The 23265-nt window shown below is 34.8% G+C and overlaps 1 protein-coding gene across 2 annotated transcripts in view; it reads left to right on the forward strand.

The window, feature by feature from the left end:
- The window catches only part of LOC150106469 (programmed cell death protein 4-like), a 183392-nt gene that overhangs the window by 154654 nt on the left and 5473 nt on the right, over nt 1-23265 (forward strand). For both annotated transcript variants that reach the window (XM_090393143.1, XM_090393144.1), the window contains exon 9: nt 15778-15917. In XM_090393143.1, the coding sequence (XP_090249269.1) occupies nt 15778-15917 (140 nt within the window). The remainder of the gene's footprint in view (nt 1-15777; nt 15918-23265) is intronic.

The raw sequence follows: 23265 nt of genomic DNA on the forward strand, positions 1-23265 counted from the left end.
ATGTAGGATTTTAACTCAAATGGCAAGTCATGCATTTTGGTTTCAAATTGTTATACCATTTTTAGTGGTAAAATTAGGTAAAATAAAATTTTCATTAACATAGAAAATTGAATACATAAGCTCTGAAGAATTGTGCTACACAAAAATGCTTTTATAAAGTGCACATTTTTTTGATTATCTCTGACCATTTCCTTATTTGTGTGTATTTTTGACCAATTTTAATTAATTACTACAACACTTCAGGCTAATTCATACATTTGATTAGATTCATTGTAGTTTATTAAATATTTCTGGTATCCAGCATTTGGGTTTCACATCACTAAAGTTTTCTAATATTTGATTTTTTGACTCCTATCCATAAAAGGTTGTAAATTGTAGTACATTAGCATTATGGGTGGGCTAAGGATTTTTTCCCTCATTTTTATTATATATATACAGTGGTATCTTGCACCGCGCAGTTAGCCGAGTGGCTTTGCGCTTCGCAACCATATGCCTGGGGAAGGAGTGTCCCAGGTTTGATTCCCGCTTTAAACGTGAGGAATTTGAGGATCTTCCTCAGGCATAGCCAAGTTAGCCGGTCTTGGGCGCGGTCAGTAGGGTTTTTTCCGCCAGTTTATCTGGCATTTTTCATCCCGCAAACAGGTAAACCGGCCCCGTGAACATACGCCTCTACAGTCAAAAATATACCCCCCCCCCCAGCTGCAGACCAGGCGACGGGTCAGTTGGGAGTAGTACTAAAAAGAAGTCGCATCTAAAAGTAACATGCGGACCCTGCATAGGAAGCGGGAATAACGCGTAGAAGAAGTGGTATCTTGCTAATTTGAAGTAATAAAAACCGCGCTCGTTCGGATTAGAGAATTTACCCCCAAGAGACAACAATAACTAGCGTTTAAGACAAAAATAATCAAATTCTAATGATATGTCAATTTAATTCTGTAAATAAATGAAGTAACTAGTAGAAAAAAAGCTACTGTACTGTAAAGAAAAAATTTAGTTTGTATGTACTGTATTGTTGAGGATTCTGATTTAATAAAATTGCATAGTTCATTTTATAATTTAATTTGCGTAAAAAAATATCACTTTCTTGTACAGAACACAATAAAAAGTTTCACAGAATAAGTTTTTTTTATTTCTTTGTAAAAAAGTCACTGATTTTCTTTTGCTTCTTGGAAGCTAAATATTTTTTGAATGTTTCTTTTCAGAGCTGCATTAGCAACAAAATTTTGTGGAATGGCGTATTATTCCACAATATTATCCTTCTGCTTAGCCCATTCTATACACATATTGAAACTGTCAACTGCCTCTCCATGTTTTACTTTTTTTTTCTTTGAGTTCTTCATCGTCATCATTATCTTCTAATTCATTCTGTAGCGTCATATTTATAATTTCAGCATCTGATTTGATTTCGAATTCACTTTAGGTTCTACCTGTAATCCATTCTTTAACATCTGTTTGTGAAATATGAACATCTGGATTTATATTTTTAACTAAATTATGCACGTTTTGAATTTCCTCTTTTTGTGTATCATAGTTATCTTGGTAAATTCTAGAAGGCCACAGTTTTTTCCATGATGCTCAAATTGCTTCAGGTTCGATGGCTTCCCAAGCAGCAGCAACTGAGAATGCTACATCCTTCAAATTTATATTTTTTATCGATGTGGTGACATCATAATTTTGGGAAATTATATTTAAAAGCAGGTCTTTACGATATTTTAATTTAATGGATTGTATTATGTTCTCATCCATTGGTTGCAACAACGGAGTATAGTTTGGAGGCAAAAACATAACCATAAAATTTCCATCCTTACTAATCATTTCATCTGCTGGAGGATGTCCAGGACAATTATCCAATAATAAAAGCGCTTTCTGTTCCAAATTCTGGGATTTTAAATAAGTTTTAACAGATGGTACAAAATCATTGTGAAACCAGTTTGAAAAAACTTTGATATTCATCCATCCTTTACGTTGACTTCGGTACAAAACCGGAAGGCAGCAGTTCTTAAATGGTCTTGGGGTTCTTGATTTTCCAATCATAAGTAACTTTAATTTATGTTTTCCTGAGGCATTTACACAAGGCATTATCGTGACATGCTCTTTGGACATTTTTCGACTGGGTGCTGAGGCTTCATTTCTGTGAACTAGAGTTTTCTCTGGTAACGACCTCCAACAAAGACCACTTTCGTCCGCATTATAAATTTGATCATCAGTTAAATTTAATTCAAGAATTTTTTCTAAAAAAGCTTTTTGGAATGGTTCTACGGCAGAAAAGTCGCTAGACAGTTTTTCCCTTGATATTGTTAGATACCGAATAGTGTGGCGTGTCTTAAATTTTTCTTGCCAACCATCACTTGCTTTGAATTTCTGATCTGGATAAATTTGTGAATGGAAATGCTTAGCTTTCTGCTTTAAAATGTTTCTGTGTAAACAGCAGACTCAAGTAAAGAAAACTCACTTGTTTTCAGAGTTTGTTTCTTGCTTGGTCCTCCTTCTGTGGTTGAAACATAAGTTAAAATCTTATCTTTGGTTTTTTTTATGTCACTGATTGTAGATTTGCCGACATTGTATTTAGTAGCAAGTTGTACGTCCACTTTGCCCCTTTCCAGACACTGAATTATTTTGCACTTATCCGAAATGATAATGTTACGTGTTTTCTTTTGTTAGGCTTCAACCCGGTAGCCATTTTAACGAAATAAATTTTAATGTTAAAAGCAGTAAAATAAAAAATGAAGTTAATAAACAATAAAACTGTCACTTTTAAAATTTATCTGAAAAATAAAATCACTTACTAAAACAATTGATAATCATTCACTGAAAACTTACAAAAACACAAAACATTAAATGACAACGCAGACAACGTTTCATTTCAATAACCAAAGAAAAACTGAGCGTTATATACTAGCATGCTTTAGGCTAAGTCGTTGTTGTTGAAGGAACGTAAAGATAAACAAACGCTGTGCAATAGTGGTGACTAATCAGTTCATTAAGGACTGTAGTGATACATGCCAACAATACGGTACGTACTGTATAGTATAAAAAAGCAAACATGAACACACAGTATATCAAAATAGGTCTACAGTATAACCGTACAATCGACAGTATGAAAAAAATACTGTACTGTAATAATAATAAAATAAATAATAACAGTTAAAATAATTATTAAATAAAAATAATAATACATAATAAATAAAACTATTTTTTTCTTTCAAACCGCAGTTCGGATTACTGGAGGGTTCGGATTAGCGAGATACGACTATATCTCAGAGATTTTTGTAATTAGCGAGATACCACTGTAAATTGAGATTTTTAACTGTGAAATGTATTATTAAAAAACATTTTTTTAAAAAAATGAAAATGATAGAGACAAAAAAAATATTTTTGACATATTTTTGATAATTTGCAAAAATATGGCAGTAATTAATTATCTAATATTTGCATGTAAAATATGCTTGTAAAACACCTCCCACCTTTCCATATATCTTGCGAAGAATTTTATTTCAAGTAATGATGGTAACAAAACCCCGTTTCTCTGCACTACACTGATAGTTGCACTGTTTCTAGTCACATTATAAATTCTAAATAATGCTTCATTAGTTTTTTTACAGTAATTTTTATGTTAAGTTGAAAAATATACATTTTTTAATCGATTAAAATTGTTTCCATTATAATAAAAATTATAATAAAAATACTTCATGTAGAAAATAATCTAGTAAAATTGAATTTCTTAGAAGCCTTTGAAATACAAAACAATTCAACAGCAAATTTCCTTCAAAAACAGGCCTCAATGAACAATTAGATCTCTTTGATTCGTAAAATTGCTGGTAACTCAGTTACCAGCAATTTTACGTCAATCAGTGATCTTATAGCCTTATCATATAAAGCCTTTAGATATTCTGCCATAATTCCATCCATTCCTGGAGTTTTTCCTGGAATTACCAGTTACCTTAACTGGTAATTCCTAATCTGTTAGTTTCTCAATGGCTTAACAGCAAAAATATATCAGACAATAAATAAATTTAGTGGAACAAACACAGTGTTTTCTTTGGAAAAATCCTCATTTCATTTAAATATAAAATAAAAATTTTTGGAAATGACCCTATTATTTATTGTCAATAACTATCAATAGTTTTTTAATTGACTGCTATTATATAATGTCACGATTAAACCTTCCTAACCCTCCCTTAAATTCAGTTGTTTCTGATTGTTACTCAATCGCGAAATAGTGAAGGGTGTGTTTTAAAAATGTTACTATTTTGTTGGTGAATTTTTACGTTCAGGTAAGTTATTTTTTAATATAATAATAATGTCATTATAGTTTTATTAGTTGCATTATATAACTTTAATTACCGTATATTATCGCGTATAATGCGAAAAATTTATGGTAAAAAATACTATTTAAAGTTAGGGGTTCGCATTATATGCGGATCCTAAAAAATATAACATCTTATTAGACTTGCACACACAATATATACTACCTAATGCCTATGCAACCAAATCTACTTGACCCACTCGCATTTGGCGACTGAGCGCGCATCGTATCTGCGCATGCGCTCTCCATCGCCGAATAATAGAGCACAGTTAGGTATATCGGTTTAACCACAGTTCATTTTAAATATTATTCATTAAACAAACCTAGCCTGAAAATGAGCCAACAGAAACGTAACCATTCATCTTTTGAAGCAGGATTTAAATTGCATGTCGTGCAGTTTGCAGAAGAACATAACTGTGTTGCTATGAGAGAATTTGGTGTAGCAGAGAGTAATATTAGACTTTGGTGTAAGCAAAAAGACGGTCTTGAAAAAATCCCCAAAACGAAATGCGCCTGTCGTGGAGATGTAGCATCTTTTCCAGAACTCAAAGAAGAGCTAAATGAATGGATTTTGACGCAATGACAAGATGGCATTATAGTAACAAGAAATGCAATTCGTTTTTAAGCTCAAGAATGGTAAATTCAAGGACATACCGGGTATTTTATCTTTTCTTGCTTTGCCTCGGTGGTGCAACAGATTTATGGAATGCAAAGCATTAACATTACGACACCGAACAAAAATTGCGCAGAAGTTTTGAACTTTTGGTGTCGAGGCTAGCTGGTGAACGGACGTGCTATCGGAGAGCTCCTGAGAGATTTGTGTTTTTTGTTGATTTATTGATGTTTTGGATCCAATTTAATGGACTTAAGTGTGTAATTTTGGTATATTATTGGAGCTTTATTAGCGTGGTTAGTGTACTAAAGTGTTTTATAACATAATCTATGTCGGGAAGTTGCCGCTAGATAAATTCGTAATGTGTAGTGTTCGTGCAAGCTCCAGATAAGATAAGTATCATTTTCAGTTATCGATACAAATTACTTAATATTGTGTAGTTTTGTTTTGTTTGCCTTGCGTATTTTAGTGCGTCTATTTTTGGTGTGTTATAACGTATAATTTGACAGAACACGTTGAAATAAGTATGGCACCTGTGCGAAGGAAAATGGCGGCCAGTAATGAAGGTTCGCCATCGTTATCAAAGAACGGTAGCATAAAAGAAATGAGTCAGTGTACTAGCTGTGAAATGTACGCTTTGCGGAGTGCGGTCGGAGTGTGGTTAGATGATAATAAAGGATTGAATGTGTGTAGAAAATGTAGGGAGAATGAGGAATTGAAGTGTATTTCGGATCGTGAGTGTGATATTTTTGTCAACCTTCAGAATGAAGGAAATAGGGATATGACAAGAAACGGCAAGGTTGTACATGAAAATTGTGAGAGTGTGAATGTAGAAAGTGTGAATGATAGTATAAATGGTTTCTCAGAGAACAAAAAAGATGAGATAGATGCATCTCATCTATCTCATCAAAGGTATGACAGGAAAAATAGACGTATGAATGTGAACATGAACAAAATGAAGGATAGAGTGCTGTATGGAGACTCGTTAGTACGAGGTGTGTTAGTAGAGGATTTGACAAAATCGTACCAACCTGGTGCGACCATAAAGGACGTAACTGAGTCTATTAGAGAGCAAAAGGAAAGGGTGAAAGAAATGATTGTTGTGGCAGGTACGAATGATTTGAAAGGAGATAAAATGGAAATGATAGAAGACCTGAATGAAGTGTTTGAGGTAGCAAAAGAAAAGAGTGAGAGAGTTCGAATGATTAGTCTTTTGCCACGGTATGACAGTGAAATGTTTAAAAGGAGGGCTATAATTGCGAATGACTTTATGCGTGGGTTATGTATGACGCGTGGTGTGGAATTTGTGGATGTGTGGAGTGAGTTTGATGGGCGAAAGGATCTATATAAGATGGATGGTTTGCATTTGAATGGTTACGGTGTAAGAAGACTTGAGAAAGTGTTGCTGAATGTAGTGGATGTGCAAATTCAGGGAAACTAGATTTGTTAAGGGGGGGGGGGGGGAGTAGAGATACAGTCCTTACGGAGGCAGTTGAATGTAAATGAATATAATATGCCAGAGCAAATAAGGACAACAAATCTGAGTGGGATAGTTAATATAAGGCATCAAGGTAGGGTTGGGGCTAATGGGGGTCTTAAATTCATGTACACTAATACTAGGAGTATTAGGAACAAGAAGGAAGAGTTTTTGGCCATGGTTGGCACTTCCAGACCACAGGTTATAGGTATTAGTGAAACATGGCTGACTGTGGATGATATAACTAGTGGGATTGAATGTGATGGGTATAGTGTGTTCAGGAATGACAGAGAGAATAAAATGGGGGGAGGAGTATTGTTGATGATAGCTGATGAGCTTCAGCCAAGGAGAATAGAAGTTGAATTGCAGGATAGAGAAAAGAGCTCATTTGAGGCCGTTTGGTGTGAGATTGTGGCTAGCAGAACTAAATATACAATTGGGTGCTGCTATAGACCAGGTGATGGAAAAGATGGTGGTGACAGTATGCACAAGCAAATAGAAGAAATGGGTGGAAGGAGGGTGATTATTATGGGAGATTTCAACTATGGTCGCATTGATTGCAGTGAGGAGAGGACACACGGGAGGAAGGAACTGGATTTTATGCGGTTATTAAGGGATAACTATCTGCGACAGCATGTAATGGAAAATACTAGGGGTCAGAGAGTGCTTGACCTAGTAATTACATCTGAGGATTTGGCTGTAACAAATATGACCACGTTGCCACCAATCGGTGAGAGTGATCATAGGGTCTTAACTTGGGAGGTGGCTAAAGGTATAGAATTTTCAATTAAGACAGGGTACATGTGGAATTATCGGGCTGGAAAGTATGACAAGCTTAGGAGTTTGATTGGTTCAGTGCCATGGCATGTACAACTGCAAGGACTAGAAGTTGATAGTGCGTGGGAGGTAGTTAAGAAGTGCTTGCATGAAGCAATGGCTGACTGTATACCTAGAGTCCGAATAATAAATCAAGTAGGGGTTAAATGGATGAATAACACCATTAAGCTTGAGTTGCAAAAAAAGAAACAACTATGGAGGGAATTTAAGGAGAAGGGTGACCGGCAGGCACATGAACGGTATAAAGCGCAGGCCAGAAGGGTGACGAGTGTGGTAAGAAAAGCAAAAAAAGGATTACGAAAGAACATTGGCCATGCAGGCTAAAGAGAATCCTAAACAGTTTTTTAGATATGTAGCAAGTAAAAGGAAAAATGTACATGGTGTTGGATTCTAATTATGTAGAAAATAGAATAAATGTTGTTTGATTCAGAATCCAACATGATTTTCCGTCATAAGAACTATATTTGTAGATATTATTTAATGTAAATAACATAAATTATAATTGATATTATATAACTACCTTAATTATGTCAAATATTTAATTGCTTAATCAAAGAAATGTGTTAATGGTAAATAGATTCTGTATTAAATGTTATTAAGCTGTTTTATTTATTGATTTGTAGTTTAACTGCGCATTTATTGAAATGCGATCATTCTATTTATTCCTTTTGTGAAAGTTTAATGTTATGTAATAACTCAATGTAGTTGTATAGCGTAATGTAACATTCGCGAGAATGTTTACGTCTATCGGTTGTCATGGAGACGCGTGAAAATAAACGGGCGCGTGTGAAGGGAGCGTTTGTGGAGAAGAGAGAAAAGAGATACGTAGTAGTAAGTAAGAGTCGGAACGGAACTTTGGAACTATAAGGTAGCAAGGAAGTAAACTAAAGAAGTAGATGTAATTAAAAGGTTCTTAGGGAAGAATTGAGTAGATATTTTTTTCATAAGTGAATCTTATAGTTGGCTGAAAGCAAAGTCAGCCGTAGTAATAAAGGAAATTATTGCCGTAATCGGATAATTAGAGAACTGGACATTCAAAGAAGAATTCTGAATAAATCCAGTCAGTCTACAATTACGACTTATTTCTATACTACGAAAAAAGGAATTGTACGGAGTTAGACTAGTTGATGAATAAAAAATAAGAATAATTAATGTACCTTATAGTTTTTATCTGGAGTTTTGAAGCGTGATTAATAAGGCTTAGTTATAACCTTGGAGAATTTTTATAAATGTGCTTCGCAAGTATGATAAATACAAATTGAAAGTGTGCTCACAAAATATTGGAAGTACTGAAGATTATTTCTGGTAAGGACAGTCACATTAGTTTATTTCAGTGTATGAAGATTTAAGTATTAGTTCCGTTGCGCTCTTTCTAAAATTTAACTGTAGCTTACCATCGAGGCTGAGAGTTGAAAATATAGACATTGAAGTGATATCTACCGTGGTTAGTGCCTGTTACGAGTTAATCGTAGAGTATAGTTGAGAGATACAAGGAAACTGATTAATTAAGAATTTCTATTGTAGTAAATTGAGTAAAGAAACTTTGTGATTCTGAAACTGTATTTGTATGTGAAAGTTTGGAAGATTGATTTATTGTGAATGACTTGACCTGATGTACTAGCTTGACTGAGTTGTCATATTTAAAAGTGGAATACATGTATTTGTTATATAACCATATATTAAATGTTTTGTTTGTTAATTTAAATATTGTGTTTGCCTGAATTTCTTTTTACTGCACCGTTCACAAAAATTCGGATCTAGCGGGAATCCCAGAAGGAAAGAAAATAAATACCATCGGCCTGAATGAGTGAAAAGACTGCCAACTAATTTTGAATTAATCTTACTAATTCACATAGACTTATCTAAGGATAGAGTGGCGCAGTATAATAGAAATTTCTCTACCCTTAGATCAGTGATTAATTTGCAATTAGTTTTCCTTTATTTTATGAAAGTGACTTTTAGCAAGATGGCGGATTTAGAACATAACATGAAAATAGAACGTCACGACAAATGATTTTAAAGAATGCCGATGGTAGGGAGGTAACTGAATCAGTTGAGATAGTTGAGTTACTGAGTGAGCACTTAGCAAAAGTATATCATCCAGGTGGTGACATTGCAGAAACGAATAAACCAGTAGATTTTACGGGAATTGTGGTTAATGAAGTGGAGGTGAGTAGTCTATTGCATAACCTCAATGTCAATACATCTGTGGGATTGGATGGTATACCAGCTCGTGTTGTACGAGAAGCAGCTAAAGAATTGTCAGTACCCTTGACCATTTTGTTTACTTTGAGTCTCGGGTCTGGGTTAGTCCCGAGCGGGTGGAAAGAGGGGAAAATAGTTCCACTGCATAAAGGTGGTTCCAAGACTGCTGTTGTAAATTACCGACCGATTAGCATATCAGGAATCATTGTCAAGGTCTTAGAGAAATTAGTCAAGAAAAGAATACAGTATTGGATAGATGAAAATGGGATATTGTATGGGGGACAACATGGTTTTGTGAAGGGTAGATCATGCCTCAGTAAATTGCTCACGTTTTATAACACAGTGACGGCTGAACTGGATAGGGGTAATGGGTTTACAGTGATACTACTGGACCTTGCCAAGGCCTTTGATAGGATACCACATGGAACCCTAATCAGTAAACTGGAGCAGATGGGTATAGATATAGGGTTGGTGAGATGGATAGGAGGGTGGTTGAAGGAGAGATATCAAAGAGTGGTTTATTCAGGAGTGGAGTCTAAAAGACGTCTTGTGACTAGTGGAGTGCCACAGGGCTCTGTTCTTGGACCACTGCTTTTCAATTTGTTCATCAATGATATTGGAAAGGATCTGAGAGGAAGTGTTCACTTGTTTGCTGATGATGCAAAGTTGGGTAGAGCAATTGTGAGTGCACAGGTTGTCAAAATTTTACAGGATGATTTGGATAGTTTGGTGGACTGGGCTAGGAAAAATGGATGTCAATTTAATGTGGCAAAGTGTAAGGTTATGCACTTTGGGGTGAAAAGAATAGCAGCAATATATCGCATTGGTGGAACCATACTCCAGGAGATTGATGAGGCCAGGGATTTGGGAGTGTTGGTGGATAGGGAATTGAAGTTTAGGGGGCACATTGCAAAAGTAACTAAAACAGCTCACCAAATCACTTGGCTTCTGAAAAATACTTTAACATGCAGAGACGAACAAGTTGTTGTTCCTCTGTATCGAGCCTTGATAAGACCCCATCTGGACTTCTGTGCCCAGCTATGGGCATCAGGGTTTCTTCGTGATGGGGAGGAATTGGAGAGGGTCCAGAGACGAGTGACCAAGATGATAGCAGGTCTGTGGAATGAACCTTATGAGAATAGGTTGAAGATTTGTGGGTTGCAGAAATTGGACGATAGGCAAAGGAGGGGTGATATGATTGAGACATTCAAATTACTGAAGGGTTTTTATAAGATTGATCCAGAAGATATTTTTGAAAATATGACTGGTGGTGGGAGGACTAGGGGCCATGCATGGAAGCTGGGCAAGAGCGTGGTTGACAAGGGTGTTAGAGCTAGGTTCTTTACTTGGAGAGTGGTAAATGAGTGGAATAAGCTTCCAGAGTCTGTTGTGGGTGCTACGACTGTGAATGAGTTCAAGGCAAGGTATGATAGATACTGTGTGAATGTTGAATAGTTGTTCTTGACATGATGTTAGGGTCTCCCTCGATGAGTCTGTCGACTCCTTGGAGTTTCCCGGAACAATAATAATAATAATAATAATAAAAAGTTACCAAAGCAGCTTGAAGAAAAAGTGCAGTCCTTCCATAAATTTATCATAAAATTACGGAAGTGTTACGGATATGAACTTTCCCAAATTCTCAATATGGATGAGACGCCCATGTACTTTGATATGCCTGGGAATCGAACAGTAAACTCAGTTGGTGAAAAGGGTGTCTTCATAAAAACAACGGGACATGAAAAAACGCATTTTACCGTTGTTCTAGCATGCATGGCAGACGGAACCAAATTAAAGCTAACAGTGATATTTAAAAGGAAGAAAATTCCAAAGCATATGAAATTTCCACCAGGTGTAATTGTTCACGCTAATCAGAAAGGTTGGATGGATGAAGAAGGTGTACAATTGTGGCTGGATCAAGTATGGAACATACTTACAGGTAGCTTGTTACGTCAACAAAGCATGCTAGTCTGGGATATGTTCCGGGCGCATTTAACGGAGGCAAGCAAAGAGAAAGCACGTGAGCTACGTACAGACCTAGCAGTCATACCAGGTGGTCTAACTTTTGTTTTGCAGCCACTTGATGTCAGTTTGAATAAGCCATTTAAAGATCACTTATGTGAAAAATGGAGAGAATGGATGTCATCTAGTTTGGTGAAGATGACAAAAGGGTGGAAATTTTCAGAAGCCTGAAATCACCCTAGTCACCAGCTGGGTTAAAGAAGCATGGGATTCGATACCATCTGAAATGATTCAATGCTCATTTCTTAAATGTGGAATAAGTAATTCAATGGATGGATCCGAAGAATACGTCATATACGAAAGCCAGGATGATGCACAACAAATTGGAGAGCATGAAGACGATGACAACTGCTACACCGATGATGCAATCCCTACAGATGAATTTATAAATGAAATGTTTGACGACTCAAAAGATGAAGAATAATTTAAAGGATTTTGACATTTTGTTTTAAAATAAATATTTCTTTCAATAAATCGTATTGTATTTTGACATTTTGTTTTAAAATAAATATTTCTTTCGTTAATTCGTCTTGTATTTTGTTTAAAAATAAATATTTCTTTCGATAATTTGTATTATATTATTTATAATGTTATGGAACAAGATTAACAGATCGCATTATATGCAGACATGGCATTTTAAGGCTAGTTTTCAAACAAAATTTCTAGTTCGCATTATACGCGATGATATACGGTATACCAATTAATAAATTATTAATAAAACTGTAATTTATAACAACTTGGTTTAACAATACAGTAACAACATGATATCAACGGATACAAAATTCATCACATGCATTGATATTTTTTATTTTAAATTACCGTGTACACACCAATTTTAACATGGCAGAAACTCATTCTTTTATGTCAAGCGAGATAAATGAATGACTTTCAGCCATGTTAAAATTGGTGTGTATGCGGTAATTTAAATAAAAGGTGTTAATGGATAGCAAAAATTTGTTTTAAAAAATTCAACTTTTGTAAATTGAAAATAATTTTTAGAGTTTAAATTCTAATATCCATTATAAACTCTTTAAATAATTTTAATAACTGTGTATATCGTTTTAAAATTAAAATAAAATTTTAATTTTTGTAATAAATTTTATGGCATTACATACATTCTAATTTTAACTATCTTTTAGTCTAAAAGTTTTAGGCAACCCATATCGAAATTTTCCATAGGAAAAAAAAAAAAAAAAAAAAAAAAAGTCAGGTTGGGATTTCAAGAAAGAACGAGACAGGAAACCATTTGAGCTAAGGAGACAATCAAATGCACTTAATCAATGACTTAAAAAATCAAATGAAGAAGCAGAAATGTTGCAAGCCAGTCCAGGCAATGAACGTGCCGAAGTTAGGACAAATGAAGATGCATCTGTTAGTGTTTTCCTCAAAGAAGAAACAGAAAAATTGCAAGATATTCCAGAAGAGGATGATGTCAGCATTAGTACAGTTGAAAGTACATCTGCTTGTCTTTCAAGCAAAAAAAATTCAAATTATAGTAACACACAAACCAATGTTCTAACATGTGCACAACTAACAATTTGCCTTTAAGAGGAAGTATTGAGAATGATGATAACAGTGTTGAAAATTCAAAAAAAGGAATTTTTCTTAATCTAATACAACTTAGGAAAATTACGATTCTCAGTAATTACGATTCTACTTTAAAACTTGCTCTAAGTGAAAGAACCAAAAAAAAAAGTATCATATTTAAGTCCTCAAATTTTAAGTGCAAATTAAGAAATAATGTGAGGGATGTTAAAACTGCGAAGTATTACAGTATATTAGTAGACAGTGCACCAGATGCTGCACATAAAGAACAAATTGCCAGATCATACGTTACGTGAAAATTGCCAACAAAACCGTTATTATTGAAAAAAAATTTTTAGATTTTATTTCTTTGATAGAAAAAACAGGAGAGAAACTCGCTAATGAAATTTTAAACAAATGAAACAAAGACAGACTTGATGTTAAAGATTTAAGGGGGCAAAGTTATGATAATACAGCAAATATGTCAGGCAAATACAATGGTATGCAGGCTTTCATAGTGAAAGTTAATAATTAGCTACATTTGTACCCTGTGCTGCACATTTTGCTAATCTTGTTGGAGTTCAAGCTGCAAATAACTTAGAAATGATACTTTTTTTTGGAATAATTCAAAAAAGTATTTAATTTTTTTGTTTTTTCAACTTGAAAATGGGAAAAAATAACATCTACATTAAAAATAACTTTAAAAGGTCATAGTGACACATGATGGTGTTCTAAATTAAATTGTGTATCTGCACTAAAAACACAATTTAAAGAGGTATAAAATATTATTACTGATATATCATACGATCCATCTTTTGGTGCAGATAGTATTAGTGGTGCAAAAGGACTTTTGTTTCATCTTAAGTCTTATAAATTTGTTTTTATGCTGTTTATGTGGGAAAAAAAATATTGATAGAGATAAATACAGTAAATTTACAACTGCAAACAAGAGACCAAGATATTTGTCGAACATCCGTTCTTTTGAACGGATTAGTAAATTATTTTAAAGATTTCAGAAACAAGTGGTTTTCAAGCGATTAGCATGGAGTGCCAGCAAAGAGCTACGTATTGAACCTAAAATGACTAAAAAACGGAAAAAGAAGTTAAAATTGTTGTCAGGTGAATCGAGTAATTCGAATATGATTATTACTGCTGAACAAGAACTAAATCGCTTATTTTTTGAAGTTGTCGACATAATTATTTTGCAACTTGCCGACTTCTTTGAGAGCATTCATACAATATCATCGCTCTTTTCTTTCATAACGGGAAAAGGTTTAGTTTCATTAATAAAATCTTCCAAAGTTAATGAATCATTAACTTTAGAAGACTTGACAAAAGCTGCCAAAGATTGTTGCATTAAATATGATGAATTAGTGCTTTATGCTTAATAAATGAGTTAGTGTTTTAAAAATCAATCACAAGTTTTATTTGCTGATTTGGAAAATATGTATCACTTTGAAATTTTGCATTGCAAATTTAATTACGAATTTTGAATCTTACCTTAACATAGTAATATTATTACGTTTAATATTTACTTTGCCGGTAACAATTGCTTCAGGAGAACGGAGTTTTAGTCGATTAAAAATTATAAAAAATTATTTAAGATCAAAAATGAGTCTGGAACATCTGACCAATTTAAGTATTTTATCAATAGAATCTGAAATGTTTTATGAACCAGATTTGGACAATGCAATTGATAATTTTGCTCAAATAAAAGCTCGGAAAATAAAATTATTGTAAAAATGTGTTGTTGTATTGAAATAAAAAGTCTAAAAATATCTGAATTTTTTTTTTTAGAACGGCACAATTTTCCTTCCTGGCCATAGGCACCAAAATTCCTCACTACGTCTGATATATTTTCTTTCCTGGCCATAGGCGCCAAAATGAATGTCTCTGATATATATATATATATATATATATATATTTTTTTTATTTTTTTTATTTTTATTTATTTTTTTTTCAGTACATAATCCTGAAACCCAGCCCTAGAGACCAAGCATGGAACTTGTTTTTTTTTCGATCCACCTTACACCTCCAATAAGAAGAGTAGTAGTCTCATAGCAGGCAACAAAATTAATCTCTCACCTAAAGAAATTAAGTTTATTACATTAACAATGTGTTGAAAAGTTCATTATTATGTAGAAGATGTTATACCAGTTATTGAAACTAGTTTTGCTTGATGGAATTAACGATTTGATGGAATCTGTTTTCTCTCACTTAAGTTTTTCCATTCATTAGTTCATTATGTTACATTATAAACTCATCCAGACATTTGTGTTAAATACTGCTGTGCATAGAATCCCTTCATAATGCAGTCACAGTAGCATTATAGCATTGCCCCTTATTTGAAAAGATCTGGGTTTGAAACCTTTCTAGAAGGTAAAGAGTTCTTAGAATTCTTCAACTAAAGATGAGTTAGTCACTCTCATATGGGGTGGTAAGATTTTTCCTTCAAGAAAATGCACTCATGTATTCGCGTACACAGTTAGCAGACTAACTACACTGGCTTGGTCTTTATGGCTTTAACTGTAATTCATACCAACCCAACTCAGTACTGTTGTCCCAATATTGTTGGTGTTTAATTGTTCACTATTGAACTAAATCTAATATTTACTAAAATCTTTTAGTGAATGCTCCACTAGCAGATATGTCAAAAAATTTTGAATTTCTTAAAGAGTCAATTTTAAATTTTGGTCAATAAAAACTACCTAATTATCTATTTTAAAAAAATGTAAAAAATTGTACTTAATTTTATACTTAAATTTATACTTTAATTCTTTAAAAAAAAAAAAATAGGGATTTGAACGTGTGTATCAGGAAATGCCTGATATATGTATTGATGTTCCACCAGCTTATGTTGTATTGGAAAAATTTCTTACAAAGTGCCAGGCTAGTAGATTCTTATCATCGGAGATAATAAGGAACATGCCCTCTCGGTAAGATAAAAGGAAACTTATTTCTCTCTTTATTACAGATTGGCCTTAGTTTTCAGATTCTTGTTTAGTTCTTTATTCTGTACTCAATTTAAATTGTATTATTATTATTATAATACAGATATTTCCTTGGAGTCAGAAGACTCATTAGGAGCTCCATTATTCATACATTAGCCATTATTCTCACAATATTTATCATACTGCTCCTTAAACTCATTCACTGATGAAGCACTCACACTCATCTCTGGCAAGCTATTCTCCACCCTCCAAGAAAAAAAATCTAGTGCTAATATCCTCGCTAATCCCCCTTATGTTTCTGTGGCCAATTCCTCATTCTCTCCCTTGCTGCCATATGCTGGAAAAAAAAAAAAGTCTGCAGTGGTTCTGTTGTGTGTCCTTTTTTTTTTTTCTATCTTATCGACTAGTTTTTGAAATCCACACACCTTCAATCCATTCACATAAGGAGCATTCTGCAGACTTGATGACCAGATCTGTGCTCTGGTCATCTTGATGTGGTCTTATTAAAGCCTTATAAAGAGAAGCAGTAACTTTTCTATCTCTGCTTGTTAATGTGCTCAACAACCACATAATCTGATGTACTGTTTTGGCTACTTTTGCAATATGCTCTTTAAACTTCAACTCCCACAAAGTCCCTGTCTTCATCAGTTTCCTGCAGCTCATTTCCATTAATATAGTACACAATCCATATGTTAAGGCTTAAGTACTGGGAGAAACTCGTGTTAGAGCTTATTGGAGTGAAACGGAACTGAGAAAGGATTAAAAATATTTAATTCTTCCAGTATTTCGTCTGTCAGTGAGACATTGTCAGGGAGTACAATGAAACTTGTAACATGCATGCGCATGCAAATAAAGACTAAGTGAAACACATGGACAAAAGAGTAGTTCTAAATAGGTAGGGTCACTCTCTGTGGGCACTTGTTGGTGATCTAGGATGTAAACTGGTCTCTCGAAGTGTTTCCCATATTTTGGGAAGTTTAAAGCAACCATATTTATTCAAATTAGGATAATTTCTGAGAGCAGCTGCAGATTTCAAAAACATCCCTCTCCTAAATTTATATTGTACTTAGAAGATATAAATTTTATATCTTCTAATATTGTACTCCCTGATATCTCAGTGACTGAGACAAAATATTGAAAGAATTAAATATTATTTTAATTTTTTCTCAATGCTGTTTCACTCCATTTAACTTCTAACATGAGATTATACTATACAGCTTGTGATTTCTTCTCCTTCTTCCCAGAGTGTATTATCTTGCAATTGATTAAATTAAACTGGCAGCCTTTACCCCCACACTGCTAGTCTGTTTGTCATCTTGTGGCATCTCTACATCTCAGAGATAATGCTGGACTCTGCAAAGGCATTTGACAGTTTTTCATTGGAGCAAAGGGGAATGGATTAATTTTGCATCATCAGCAAACAGCTAAATATTTTGCCATCTATATATCATAGATGTACAAATTAAACAGAAAACCCAATGTAGTATACTACTGGTCACCTACTTTCTCTTTGACTCATCTCTTCCATAAACTACTGTTTGATATTTGTTCATCAGCCACCCCTAATCCAAATCACCAGATTCGCATCCATCCCCATTTACTTCAATTTATGTAATAGAGTTCTACATGAAATCCTTTCAAATGCCTTTGCAGAGTCCATCAATATCTCTGAGTAGCCATATCCCTTATCTCACTCCATCACTTTATTATAAAAAAAGTAAGCAGATGACTAAGGTAAGACCTACTCTTCACTAAATCATGCTGTCCCTTATGAAGTACCATATTCCTATCCACTCAGTCCTGAATTCTTTTACCAAATTTTCCAGTATCTTAACGACCACTTCTGAGATGCTGATTATTGGTCTATAATTTGCTGCTTCTGTCTTGGAACCTCCTTTATTTTGTACCCTTTCTACTCCATTGGCACCTTTCCAATGAAGCTTAAATTAAACAGCTTGGTGAGAGGAACTGATAATTCTCTGGCATTCTTGTAATACCAATATGCTATCTAATCTCATGGCAGTGTGCATGTTAAGGTTCTGCAATATTCTACACATCTCTGCTTCTTCAACCTCTGCTCTCCTGTATGTCACTGTCACATCCAGGATTGTAACATCACCATCTAGAATGTACATCATTATAAAATGATCACTCAGTAATTCAACTAATTTTGGTTTGCTTCTTACCTCCTCACTGTCACCTGGACAACTGTGCAGATTTGGTCTCCAAATTCTGAGAGCATCAAGAAGCTGTGGAAATGGTGCAAAGAAGTTAGAGAGGATATCTTTGTTATGGAACTTAGATTGGGACAGATTGCAAGTACCTGGACTGCAGAACTGGTAAGCAGAAGAAAGAGGAATGATATGATGGGGGTGGGAAGTATAAACTTCTGAAAGTGTGTTATGAGATATTGGTTGAAGAAATTTTTCATTATATAGGAGGGGAGAGGACAAGGAGCATCTGTGGAAGTTAAATTTGTCCTTTTCCATGAGTCATCCATTGTCTCTGATATTAATAGATTTTTTGCACAATCCATCAAAATGCCTGTTAGTTTCTCTAATAAAGTTGGATATGCTGGTCTTATCCTCAGATCAAATTCCTCTCAAAGATACTTCGTAGTTCTCATCAGGACTACATTTATGTGGATCATGTTATAAAATGGCATTAAACCTGATATCAAAATTAAAAATGTTAATCTCAGCACTTAAATCCCATAATCTACTGGATTCTCTAACTAAATTTGAATAACTACTATAACAAATTTGGCATATTTCAGCAATGAAAAGACAAACTATGGAAATAGGTAGGAACATTATACCTGCATTCTTCTTCTTCAACCTTTTGGTTCTGTCCATTGCTGGACGAAGGTCTTCCCCATGATTTTCCATATGGCTCGGTTTTCTGCCTCTCCCATCCATCTCACTCTTGCAATTTGTTCCAGTTCATCTCTCCTTCTTCTTCTCGGTCTTTCTCTTTGTCTTGCTCTATCCATTGGTCTCCACTCTGTTGTTTTTCTAGTCCATCTCCTATCACTGCATCTGGCAGTATGGCCAGCCCATCTCCACTTAGCCTGTTTAATGTATGTTACAATATCCATGACACCTGTTTGATAATGATGAATTACTTTGGAGGCTTCATTTAGCTGATTATCTGCTATTAGGACAATATCATCTGCAAATTTCAGATGATGCAGACATAGTGCTTGTGTGAAATGAGTGATTTTTATGTTTTGTTGTATTTTTTTCTTCAGAAAAGAGTATTATAGTGTATTAGTATAGATTTTCATGTTTTTAGAGTATTAGTACTGTATATTTATAACATCTTATTGTTATATTTATTGTGATATTTTCGACATGGCACCAACACATCGAACATTGGTGGCAAAGACTACGTTGTCTGGTGATTTGAATTTGTGGGATATTATTCAATGCAATGTATGCGTCAAGAAAATTAAAGAATATGTGAAAGGAAGTTGAAACTGAAGAGAGAATATGTATTAAGTGTTTTAAAAGTGAGTGTGTCTGTTAGGTAATGAGATCATGATAATGATATAATGAAGTGCGCTTAAATGTTATCCTTCATAGGACAAAGCATGAAATTGAAAAACTGCAGATGCAGCAAGAGTTAAGCAGGGCTGAAAAAAGAAAGAAGCAGGTGATTTGAAAGAATAATAAAGACCTATCAAACAAACAAGAAAAACAAGTAAGGGAGAAATTTATGTATGAAGACTCGATAATCAGGGAATACTTAACGAAAATATGACAAAATCATGTTTCCCGGTTGCAAAAGGTAAGTCGAAGGAAATTATTGGTACCAAAGTCTTGGTTGGTACCAGTGATTTGAGAGGCGAGAAGTATTCTGTGAGGGAGGATGTAAAAGAGTTGTTAGAAGAGGCAAAACTGAAGAGCGAGGAGGTGAAGATTGTAAGTCTCTTACCACGTTATGATAGAGGCAAACTGAGGAGGAGGACATTGATAGCCAATGAGTCTATATGTAGATTGTGCAAAAGAAATGATGTAGAATTTGTGGATCTGTGGTTTCTGTTTGATGGAAAAAAGGATCTGAATAGTTTTGGTGTTAGGTGTCTGGAGAGAGAGAGCTTTATTCACTCATCATGCTGAGAAGCAATAGTCAATTCAGAAAGTAAAGGTTAGTGGGGGGAATAAAGGGATGTTGCTGTTTTTATATACTAATGCCAGAAGTATCAGGAACAAGAGGGAAGAGTTTTTAGCATTGATTAGTGCAACGTTGCCAAAAGTTATAGGCATTAGTGAGACTTGGCTAACAGTAGATGATGTAGTTACAGGATTGAATGTGAAGGGTTTAGTATTTTCAGGGAAGATAGAGAAGATAGGATGTGAGGGAGGAGTACTGTTGATGATATTAGATGAATTGCAACCAAAAAAGGATAGAAGACAGGTGGGAGTATGGCTGTTCATTTGAAGCAATTTGGTGTGAGATTGAGACCAGTAAGACAAAATATGCAGTTGGTTGTTGCTATAGGCCAGGGAATTCCAAAGATGATCTGGAAGACATGCATTGCCAAATTAGTACAGGAGGTACAGGTTGAGTGATTATTATGGGGGACTTCAACTATGGAGATATAAACTAGCAGGAAAAAAGATCACATGGCAGAAGGGAAATAGAATTTATAAACCTGCTGAGAGATAATTACTTAAGGCAGCATGAGATGGAGAGGATTAGGCGGTGGGAGAGTATTGGACCTGGTCATAGGATCAGAAGAACTATCCATAACCAAGTTAACAACATTGCCTCCAATTGGTAAAAATGACCAATGCAGTCTTGTCTTTAGAGATTGTAAAACATGAGGAATATTCTATCAAGAAGGGGTATTTGTGGAACTATAAGGCAGGTGATTATAACGTGATTAGGAAGAAGTTTAAATCTGTACCATAACACAAAACTGCAGGATAAGGATGTTAGTGGTGCATGGGATATAGTTAAGGGTCATCTAGAGGAAGTGGTATTGAATTGTATACATTGGTAAGAGTTAAATTGATGAATAATATCATTAAGCATGAGCTGCAGAAGAAAATACTGTGGAAGGTATATAAAGAGAAAGGTGACCAGTAAACTCATGAACAGTACAAGGCTCAGGCAAGAAATGTAACCAGCATGGCAAGGAAGGTAAAATAAGATTATGAGAAGAATTTAGCCAAGCAGGCCAAAGGAAATCCCAAAGAGTTCTTTCGTTATGTGGCAAGAATGACTATGGAAGATTAACCTTAATGAATGATGATGGTCACGAAGAGATGGAAGCGAATAAAGTTGAGTTAATGAGCAACCACTTTGGAAGCATATATCTTCCTAGTGAGGTTACTGCTTTAACCTATGTGACAGACATTAATGTGGTAACAGAAGTGGATGAATTGCAGAACATTATATGATATGATTCCGCAATATTCTACAATATTGCAGAATCCCAGTGTAAATACAGTTGTGAGATTAGATGGGATATCAGCTAGGGTTTTGCAAAAATGTGCAAGAGACCTGGCAATACTTTTGATTAAGTTGTTTAATTTAAGTCTCAGCTCTGGTAGAGTTCCAAGGGAGTGGAAAGAGGGCAAAATTATTCCTTTGTATAACAGAGGTTCAATGACTACAGTAGCAAACTGTAGACCAATTAGTATCTCAGGCATTGGTTGTAAAAGTATTAGAAAAAAAAAAAAAAATTCAATAATGGACACATAAAAATGATACTGTATGAGGGTCAACATGGCTTTGTGAAGGGTCGGTCATGCCTTGGTAATTTACTAACTCTTTATAATACAGTAGCAGCTGAGTTGAATAAAGCAAATGGCTGCATGATGATTTTGCTGGATTTTGCAAATATCACATGAAACACTATTATGCAAATTAGAACAAATGGGGATGGATGTGACACTAGTTAAGTGGATAAGAGGGTGGCTGCAGGATAGATATCAGAAAGTGGTATCTTTCTGATATGTATATGGAGAGGCAGAATCAAGGCAAAAGCAGGTGAATAGTGGTGTACCACAAGATTCAGTGCTGGGATTAATTTTTACATAAATGATATAAGAAATAACCTGAAAGGAAATATTAAGTTGTTTGCTGATGATGCATCACATTTATGGGAAATAGATGAAGGTAGAGATTTAGGGGTGGTGGTAGACAGAGTTAAAGTTTAGAGGACATATTGCTAAGGTAGCACATAAGATTACTTGGCTAGTGAAGAACACATTTACAAGTAGAGAAGAAAATTGTTATTCCTCTTTATAAGGCCTTAATGATATAATTATTATTATCTGAGACCTCTAAGGAGTCAAGGACTCATTGAGGGAGGCTGTAAATTACCCAACCCAGCTATCATACCTTCCCTTAAATTCATTTACACTAGATGCACTCACTACCCCTAAGGGCAAATTATTCCATTCATTCACTGCTCTCTGGGAGAAAAACCTAGCTCTTACCCCTTTCTTGACTGAGAATAACCTTAGCTTCCATGGATGCCTCCATGTTCTCTCCTGCCTTCCATATAACAAAAAATTTCATCATTTGAAATGCTATAACACCCATTCAAGAGTTTATAGACTTCTATCATATCACCCCTCTTTCTCCATATAGATAACTAGAGTCTGTAATCCACATACTTGCAATCTGTCCTCATAATCTAAATCCCATAATCCGGATAATCTTTGTAACTCTTTTTTTTTTTGCACCCTTTCCACAACTTCTTTATCTCCTTGGAACCCGAGAGACTAAATCTGTGCACAGTAATCCAGGTGTGCTCTTATCAAAGCCTTATAAAGAGGCAAAATTACTTTTTTATCCTTACATGTCAAGGTTCGCTTCAACATAGAAATTATCCTCTGAGTTGTATTTGCAACTTTTGCTATGTGATCCCTTTGAACTTTAAATTTTTATCCACCAAGATCCCTTGCCTCTTCAGTTTCTTGTTGCATAACCCTGCTAATATAATATGCTGCTGGAACTCTTAATCACACCAAAGTGCATAACTTTACACTTCCTAACATTAAACTGACAGCCATTTTCCTTTTCCCAGATTTCCAGTCTATTCGAATCATTTTGTAATTGCTGAATATCAGTAGCATCCCTGATTGCCCTGCTTAACTTTGCATCATCAGCAAACAATTGCAAATATGATGATAGGCCCTGCTTGATATCATTAATGTATAGATTGAACAACAATGGCCCAAGGACTGATCCCTGAGGTACACCACTGGTAACCTTAAATCTGGCAGATTCACACCCACTGTATACTACTTTTTGATATCTGTCTGTCAAACATCTCCTGATCCAAGTCAATAGATTATATTTCAATCCCATATTC

The sequence above is a fragment of the Typopeltis vanoorti genome, chromosome 5 (genome assembly GCF_054136105.1).
Source record: "Typopeltis vanoorti isolate ZY-2024b chromosome 5, IOZ_Tvanoo_1.0, whole genome shotgun sequence".
Taxonomy (NCBI): Eukaryota; Metazoa; Arthropoda; class Arachnida; order Uropygi; family Thelyphonidae; genus Typopeltis; species Typopeltis vanoorti.